The sequence below is a fragment of the Electrophorus electricus genome, chromosome 4 (assembly GCF_041902795.1).
Source record: "Electrophorus electricus isolate QZ-2024a chromosome 4, ASM4190279v1, whole genome shotgun sequence".
Taxonomy (NCBI): Eukaryota; Metazoa; Chordata; class Actinopteri; order Gymnotiformes; family Gymnotidae; genus Electrophorus; species Electrophorus electricus.
The window spans coordinates 14,710,001-14,719,011 of record NC_137500.1 but is presented as its reverse complement, the minus strand read 5'-3'; the positions used below and the strand labels follow the sequence as shown (position 1 = coordinate 14,719,011).

General features: G+C 42.1%; 1 protein-coding gene across 9 annotated transcripts in view; it reads left to right on the top strand.

Moving 5' to 3' along the window:
- The first annotated feature begins 509 nt into the window (after positions 1–509).
- The window catches only part of gsap (gamma-secretase activating protein), a 19,934-nt gene continuing 11,432 nt past the window's right edge, over positions 510–9,011 (top strand). For 3 of the 9 annotated variants that reach the window (XR_014123211.1, XR_014123215.1, XR_014123214.1), the window contains exons 1-16: positions 510–1,059; positions 1,223–1,293; positions 1,468–1,524; positions 1,832–1,901; positions 2,164–2,214; positions 5,061–5,149; positions 5,437–5,506; positions 5,702–5,751; positions 5,982–6,086; positions 6,353–6,409; positions 6,521–6,567; positions 6,692–6,771; positions 7,562–7,639; positions 7,732–7,818; positions 8,001–8,093; positions 8,971–9,011. The exon at positions 8,971–9,011 is cut by the window's right edge and continues 180 nt beyond it. Coding sequence is in view for 4 of the 9 variants with exons in the window: in XM_081712574.1 (XP_081568700.1) it covers positions 975–1,059; positions 1,223–1,293; positions 1,468–1,524; positions 1,832–1,901; positions 2,164–2,214; positions 5,061–5,149; positions 5,437–5,506; positions 5,702–5,751; positions 5,982–6,086; positions 6,353–6,409; positions 6,521–6,567; positions 6,692–6,771; positions 7,562–7,639; positions 7,732–7,818; positions 8,001–8,093; positions 8,971–9,011 (1,131 nt within the window). In the remaining 5 variants the exon portion in view is untranslated. Of the gene's footprint in view, positions 1,060–1,222; positions 1,294–1,467; positions 1,525–1,831; positions 1,902–2,163; positions 2,215–3,827; positions 4,505–5,060; positions 5,150–5,436; positions 5,507–5,701; positions 5,752–5,981; positions 6,087–6,352; positions 6,410–6,520; positions 6,568–6,691; positions 6,772–7,561; positions 7,640–7,731; positions 7,819–8,000; positions 8,094–8,970 lie in introns of those variants that run through there. The other 6 variants (XR_014123212.1, XR_014123213.1, XM_081712574.1 and 3 more) reach the window with 5 other exon arrangements.

Genomic DNA, 9,011 nt, shown 5'->3' with positions numbered 1-9,011 from the left:
GTCCTCCTTCCCGTCTATTATCTAAAGCCGAGGGCAGTTGAACAGCCTTCACTTTTACGGGTCAGTCGGCGGGGTGTGAGGACTCCCTGTGTCACGTCGAGGAAAGCCTGCTCCTGCACGCTGCTAATGAGCCAGGAGCGTAACAAATCACAAATCTGCGTTTAAAGGTTAAGGAATTGTGCAATGGCAAGGGCAACGAATTTACACTTCTAAAACCAGACCAGTTTTCTTAATAAAACTGTTTTAACGGATTTCCAACAGGCTACTGCAATATGTGATGATTAGAATTAGGACAAAGTTCCACTTTGTTGTGTTGTATTATGGCGCCATCTCGTGCTCAGACACCAAAGAGTCACAGAGAGCGCGTACATATGACAAACCCTGGATTAAATTATACTGACTCGTCGAAAATACGTTTTAGTGTAGGATTAGATTTAATCAGTTTATCCGGGCCCTTGAACAACCTTTCCACGACCACTGAACCAAAAGCATACGGGATTTGAAGTTCTTTGGTCTACAGATTAACACTTCACTGACGTCTGAACAGAGACACCGTAGTGCGCAAATAAAACCACATACACAGCGTTTATTTCTCTTAGTTTCATTTCCACACGATTCTGTCTGTATCGGGTGACACAACGTAGCCAGGGCGTTAAGAATTCCGATCTGTAAAACTGACACCGTAGGCGGCCTATCGGAACAGCCAATTTCATCTGATTCCAAAGGGGCGGGCAGAAGGGCGGCAATTACAGAGCATTTTGTTCCGCGATGTTGTTTTCTTGGACTTTTTGGACGTTATGTTCGTTGGTCATATTGATGCATGTGTCTTAAATTGGGAGCGGATTATGAATGACGGTTGTAAATAGAGTAGCTGTGCGGAAATAAATCCCATGTAGTGTTGTCCAAGAAACTCCGTGATCACACCTGCTGATGTGTGAAATCGGTCCGTTTCCTTGAACAAGCCGGGTGCAGATATGTTAAAATTAACCCAAACTTTCGATATTAAGAAAGACGTTATTTCAAGTATTTCAGCGATAGAAGAGACTGTACGAAGTCAAGGTAAGTGCAGAGATGTTTTAACCGTTGATCAGTAGGCAACAATGAGAGTATACATTTTTAGTTTTTGTCACTGTGTGAACATTGTCGAAAGTAATCTAGTAGCGCCGTGTGTGCTCATACGAAAATTTGCATCTGCTCTCTTTTAATGTTTCCTCCTTTAAAGGATGTGGTGGTGTCGCCGACACTCGTATCCTTAACGTTGAGAGGGATGGAGGCGTTGTGTATCATTGGAGAGTAAGTTAGGGTACTTTTTTTCCCCGTAAAATCGCTTTAATTTGACAGGTTAAGCGTCGCAGACGCGGAATGTGCGACCAGACATGAAGGTCCCACCTGTACAAATCCACTTATTTTTAGATCATCATGTCCTTGTTAATGACGCTAACGATTGTTTTCACTCTAACCGACAAGGGTGCCACAGGTACTACCAGAATCGGCAAATATGACCCGCATACGAAACAGAATAAGGTACGTTTGGTGTTTTAATGTTCTTGAAACCGAGGTTAAACTGTACGAAAGCTGACGATAGTAACTGTCAATTATTCATTTGCTGCACCAAAACTGAAACGAAAAGTACGTAATTTTGATGGGAGGGAAATGAGTCTGCACACCTGCCAGTGGATCCTTGAAATGGAATTAGCTAATTCATGGGCAAATTGCAATGTGAATAATCGAATAGACAATTAACATTTGTAGTAAAAGGCACCTAGCATCTAGAAGACATGCTGCTTATAGTAGTGGGACACTCCACTGACCACCTCCTCTCTCCCCTCAGCTGCTCTTCACTTTTGACAAGCAGGTGTGTATTTGCAGTTGCTCTCTGAACAAAGAAGAGACTTTACTGGGTAAGTTCCCCTTTTCAGACGACCTCATCTCAGTTAAGTGCAAACTGGTATGCTTGACCAAGGACATCAGATATGGGCCCTTTGTTAAAATGCCTGTTTCACTTAACCAAAGAGTTTTACATATATTGCAGATGAGTAGATGCTGTTGAGCAGATGCTTGTGGAAGTTACTAATGAATGTATTTCTATGTATTGTGTATGGTACCTTTTTATTAAGACTTTCTTGGCAATAGCTAGTTGTAATTCGTAGTTGTCCTCTCAAGCTGTCAGTCTGATCCAGTCTACACAAGGAGGAGAAGAACGCTTCAAGCCAGGTATTGAAGCTTGCACCCAAACCAGCATTCACTAGTACAAGCTATCATAAGCTGTAAGTTCCAAGTAAAGTTCTTAAGAGTGACCACTGCAGCTGCACAAGACTTGAGCTGATCTGAGAAAGACAGTCTAGATGACATCGTCAGCCTTGGTACAAATAGACAAACCTCTTGGTTCACATTTTTCTTCAAAGACCCATTCACATGACCGAGTTGATCATTAACCTGCTGTGTTCGTACTGTCACGAACTCTTGAGTGTTTTACAGTTAAACAGTGTTTAGTAGTCATGGGAAATATGTAACACTGCTTTACTCAGAGTTTTGTTGCCTCTGTTGTTTTTAGAAGAAATATTATTTATGTATAAATGCTTTTATTCTTTCATTGGTGCTTAGGTTAATTTGAGTTGAGATACGAAGTGATTCCAATCCATGATTTTCATTATGTTTTTAAAAAACATATTATAATGTCTTAGCTGGATATAACATTGGGCATTAGTCTGCAAACCCTGATGTGTTTCTTTTCTTACGTACATTGACCACCCCCTTTATTAGAAAGTTCCTTGCACCTGCACTGATTGGACACTGGGGTTCTCCTATGGGTGCATTTTATATGTGCACAGTTAAAGACTGTGGCCCATGTGTTGGCATGCACTGTGCCATATTCATTGGTGAGCTTACTATGCCATCATATAGAGGAATTTAGAAATGAGAGGTCTGCAAAGCCACTCAGACCTTTCAAATTCAGAAATTAATCTTCCTTTCATTCTCTCATATTCACAATTAAACCTGTGGCCCTTCGCTCCTTGGACCTGCGCACTACCAATAACCAGCATAGGGTGACATGGAAGTTAAATTGTTCAATAAATGTAAAATTTACATTTAAGGCATTTAGCTGACGCTTTTGTCCAAAGCGACTTACAATTATGACCTCGTACAACTTGAGAAATTGAGGGTTAAAGGCCTTGCTCAGGGGCCCAACAGTGGCAATTTGGATGTGGTGGGGCTTGAACCAGCAACGGAAGTACCTTAACCACTGAGCTACCACTGCTTCTGCACCACTGGACCACTGAATAAATTTGGATGGGAGAATATTCTCAACACAGAATTACTACTGACACAGTTGTGGGTGTTATGCTGGTATACATTTAAAAGGCACAGCAGTGTTGCTGTTATTTTTGCATGAGTTGGTGCCACTGCTGGGCTGTGAGTTGTCTCCATGCAAAAACATCCAGCCAGCAGCTGTCCTGTGTTTAGACAGTGCCCATAGATGAAAGTCTAGAGCATAGATGTCAAACTCTAGCCTGAAGTGTAATTATATTTGGCCTGTGAGAAAATACCGAATGTCTACTAGAGCTGCCCTGCCGGTAGACAGTGCATGCACCGCTAATATTACAAATCCCGGAATGCTCTGCTGGTGCATTGGCGCGTCAGTCAGGACCCACAAGTGCCCCCTCCTCTGTTGATATTCATTAGCGACCTCATGCTACCAGTCACATCGGGCCACCCCTCCCAAAAATGGCCAAACAAAAGGTGGAAAACAGAAGCTTTCTAGAAAAGTGGGAAGCAGAATATCCGTTCAGAAATGTAAAGGACAGACCTATTTGTCTTGTGTGCAGAGCCAATGTAGCTGTAACCAAAGAATATAACATAAGACACTATGAAACGAAACACCACGACAAGTACCTGGACATGGCGTGAAAAAGTAGAGGAGATGAAATGAAGTTTGGTTTCATGACCGACTATGTTCACAAAAGCCATATCACAAAGTGAGGCTGCTGTAAAGACTAGTTTTATTGTGGAAGCAGAGATTGCAAAATCAGCCTGGCCCTTTAATGAGGGAGAGTTTGTCAAAAAGTGTCTGATCAAAGGTTGTGACATTGTGTGCCCAGATAAAAGGCAAGCATTTTTAAATGTGAGCCTTAGCAGAAACACAGTAGTTGATCGTGCATGTGATCTTGCCACAAATCTACATGAACAGCTGATGGAAAAGGGAAAAGATTTCATTGCACTCTCCCTTGCTGTGGATGAGAGCAGCGACACATCCGATACTGCCCAGCTCTTCATCCGTGGAGTGGACTCAAATCTGTGCGTTCCGGAGGAACCTTTGGGATTAAAATCAGTGCATGGCACAACCACAGCAAAAGAAATCTTTTAAGAGGTTTCCAAATGTGTAACTCAAATGAGGCTACCTTGGGATGAACTTGTGGGACAGATGGTGCACCCGCGATGTGCGGTCAAAAGAGTGGCTTGGTGGCTAGGATACAGGAGAAGATGTGGTGGGGGGACTGTGCAGGTGAGCTAACTGTTTATCACTGCATCATACATCAGGAATCGTAGTGTGGCAAAGCCCTGAAAATGGAACATGTTATAAGCAAAACTTAAGTTTGTTTCCATATGAAAATATTCATCATTATATCTGATGAGAAGGAAAAACTTCCTCAGTTGTAGACATTTTTTCAATAAATATCAAGGTTGGCCTGTGACTTTGTCCAAGTTTTTAATTTTGGCCCACTGTGTATTTGAGTTTGACACCCCTGGTCTAGAGGATAGCCAACACAAACTATGCATGCCAGCACATAAGCAAGTCTCTAACTGTACACACACAAGGTCTTTTCAAATAAAGACTTTTAAAATAAATTGGCTAGTAAATGTCTATGTATGTATGTATGTATAAAGTAGTGTAAATACACTACATGTGAATCACGTGACACAGTTCTAGTTATGTTAAACAGATTATTAATGGTAGTAAATAGTTTGTCAATGAATGAATTATGGCTTAGAGCATTTTAAACACGAGTTGCAGGGATTACATTTATCTGATATGTTTTTCTCCTTTTCATCTCTCCTAGTTTCAAAATTCCTGACTCTCCTTATAGAAATACACCCATTTAATAACACTAGGGTCCTAAAAGCTGTGGACTGCAGGGTCAAAGTTCAGGTAGTGGCAGTGATTTTAATGATGAACATGACTTAAACCTGTATCTTCCTCAAAGCTTTACAGCTGAACTGATACATATAGTATGTAACCTTTTTATAAGACTGTCTATAGCTTAGCTAATTGTTTACAATTCTAACTCTTTTCAAACCTACCACTCTATTAAGCATGCCTCCTTTATGTAACGCTTCAAACCAGCAGATGTAAGTTGTAGGTTGTAATGCATTACTTTGATTTCCCAGTTCAGGAAGGCAATGGTGTTAAAGCTGTTGATGTTTCATGCCTTGCAGTTCCTGTACCCTCACTCATCACGGAGCGCTGTGCTGGAGAGCCATTTGCTGCTGGCTGCAGAGGATGGCTGTATGTATTGGGGAAAGTGGGCTTGTAGCATAGTGCATCACAGTGTGTTTCATCCCTAAGGGGTTGGGCTTGGAACTTCCAAGGATAGACTGTACGCCATTGTGTCCAATACGCCCATGTGATGTTTGCATGAGATTTTAAAAAATGTTTGTTCAACGGTGTTTGACAATAGGCGATTCTCTTTCTTTTGTCCAGATGTTGATCAGTTCCACATACCACTGGTGAAGCAGGAAGGATATAGAGTTGTGAGTCTATGGGGATGACGTATACGCATATAAAATATTTGACAAACGTACATTGAATATTACAGTGAAAGGGCTCATTTTATCTAGTGTGTTAATTCTATCTATGCACGAACGTACCATGTAAGAGCACGCGATGTGCATGCCACACGTGTAAGAGAGAGCTGCAGGGAAAAGCACCGGTGTGGATTTTTGCCTTTGCGGCTGAGTGCTTCTCTCGGCCCGTTTGGCAGGTGGTCCGGAGCCCCGAGCATCTGGCGAGAGACAGAGTGGTGGACGAGGCGTGCTGGCTGCAGTGGGATTCAGGCCCGCAGAGACTCTTCTACCTCAGCGGTCGGGTCAGAACCCCCGGGGACCACACGACACCATTCACGCTGAGCTATAGCTATGCTGTTTGGCATAAGCAAAGAAACTGTTGCAGTCGAGTAGAGGAGTGTGAAACAGGCATGACAAAGGAAAATATAAAAGGTTTCTGAAGCAGAAAGGGGAAAGCATGCCTTCCTGTCTTTATGCAGCTCTGCTGTCAGTTGAAGGCGTGATTTTGGTTTGGTTTTTGCCTTGCTGTTATGGCATGGTGAGTGTTCATATTTCCTTTTCCATTCAGGAGAAATACCTGCTGAAGTGTGTGCAGTTTTTTCCCGATCGCAACTTTGAGACTGTGGTAAACTTTTTAACCCAGGTTTATCCAGTACATTTAATGGCAGCTAAAAGAGTTGGTTTTGTTGTTTTTACGACTGTTGTTTTTTTTTTGTTTTTTTTTTATGTTTGACAGTTTGAACTCTCCCTGGAACTGCCCAGCAATTCTTTCACCTCTGTGAGGTAAAGCAACAGATCAGTTGGCTTTGTTCTTGAAAGTAAAGATTTATTAAAAAACAGACTTGCACACAAAACATACAGTACATGTTAGTGACCCAGCCCATACTGTTGCCTGTGGTTTGTATAGGTTTGTTAACTTTGGACACGACCACTTCCAAGAACAGGAAGATCAGGGACTGAAACTGGTTGTATTTACAGACAGAACAGGCAAGCGATCTGATGACATTTAATTGCTGGGACACTGAAATGGTTTGGATTGCTGTTCACTTGCATATGTTTTATTACTAAGTAAGTGTTTGTTATTGTTGTTGTTGTTGTTTTATATTCCTCATTTACCTGACCTGGGATAGAGAGTAAGTTGCATCACTCATCTTGCCAATCAAAGTCCACAGAATGAATGCACATGACTGCCTGATCAGTGAACCTTTAGAAAACTGGCTCCATGAATCAGAGTAAAAAAGGCTATTCCTCCAAATGACAAAGCTTCAAAGGGTGAAAGCAATTAGAGGAAGCATCATTTGTTTTTAATGATCCTTTGTAATTTTTATCAAGAATATAGTTCTGTAAATCTGATAAGTACAAAATAAATAATGATGGTAAAAAATGTGGTAATCCTGGTGGATCCTGAAATCCTAAAAGTACAATAATCATATAAGCGCTTAATTTCTGTTAACTTACCCACTGCAGATTGCCATAGGCATGGTTCTCTGAATCCTTTGTAAACGTTTGTCTACTTCTTTGTGTTTTAAACCTAATTGTTTTATGCTTACCCTTCTTAGACAACTGCAGAAGTCTGAATCATTCTGTAAAGCAGTGCCTTCAATTTTTGCTGTGTACTTGAACCCTCAGGCATCATGCACAGACATTCTGTACTTTCCTACAACATAATTTGTTGTACTCTCAATCTAGGATTGAAGACAAAAAGACAAAATAACACTTGATTTCACTGCCCCCAAAGACGTCTGTATATGAAACACACTCTCTGTTTCCTTTACAGGGACCATGTGTGTGTGCTACAGCCACCCTTTGAATGGGTATAAAGACAGCGCATACACCATTGCTTTTGTGCACAGAGGTAGCCTACAAGAAATGCCGCATGACTTGTAAATCGGCACACGTTGTTTTGGATGTGTATTGACAAGCGTGTGTTCCCACCCTGCTGCTCAGGCTTCAGTAAGACCTTCACCGTAGCTCTGACGCACACAGCTACACCTGCTGACGCACTGAGCCTCCGGACAGTCTTCATCCACCTGGGTCAGTGCAGGGCAACTGGCTGCTCCCACCATTACAAAGCTCTAGCTGGCTCAAACTTGCAGCCTCACACTTGTGCTTTCAGTGCAGTCTCTATTTTTTTGGACTCATTTTTCTGGTGGGGATGCACGTCGGATTATCCAATAGGAACCGAGGTGCGATCTGTGATGTTCACTTCCCCTCAGGGTATTACATCGTGGTGTATCTAGCTGGGCACTTCCTCCACCTGATCAACTGCAGACAGCAGGACCTGCTGTGTCACAGCCTCTTCCTGTCAGGTAAGGCCGAGCAGCTCCCGTTAGACCTGGCAGACAGGTTACAGTGGGGAAAGGGTATGAGCGCAATTCCCTGTACACTAATGAGTCACCAAAGCCACTGGACACAATGATGCACCATTGTAATTATGAATTGAGTCGTATGTGCAAACTTTAGTGAGGGTGTGTTGGCTGTCTGCTACTGTGTGCATATACTCTTCCTGTTGAGTGACTATATATATGTGTGTAACCGCTTTATTACAACATGTATAATAACTGGTCAGCAGTGGTCCTGGATTCAGAAAGGTGGCCAACAAATTTTGCAAGGCAACAGTGGGTTAGAGTCAGTAAATGTACACTTCTAAAATGCACCTGTAAGATGTGATGACCTGAAGTGGCCAGTTAATGCAGGTACAAATTGCAATAAATTGGGTGGAGAGAGTATGAACAAAAAACATCACAGTTTGCAGACTAACGCCTAATGTTAAATAAATCTAAAACATTTGAATCTTCTTTTAGAAACACAGGCTACGTTTAGGTTACCAGGCTAAAGTGAAAATCCTGATTTCTTTTTTCTTTTTTTTCTTAATGTGATGCCAATCTGATATTTTTTTTTTTTTAGGCTGTGAACACAGAAATCTGAGCCTTTCTAATCAGATTTGAGTTTGTGGTCCTGGATCAGATTCATCTCTGAGTCATGGCCATGTGACTTGAATGAGAACAGTCAGAGCAAAATGTGATGTGAACACGAGCTCGTTTCACATTGAACTGATCGATGCGGCTTGTAATGTGAACGTTGCTATAATGTCAGTTGTGCATTGTAATCTCTGTTAAAGTGGCAGACGAGTGCAAGTACCTGTTGCTGAGGCCTCTCCCTCACGCTGTGCCTGCCGGTCTGCAGGTGCCGATGCCCATGTGGATGGACTGGGAGCCGGCAGAGTG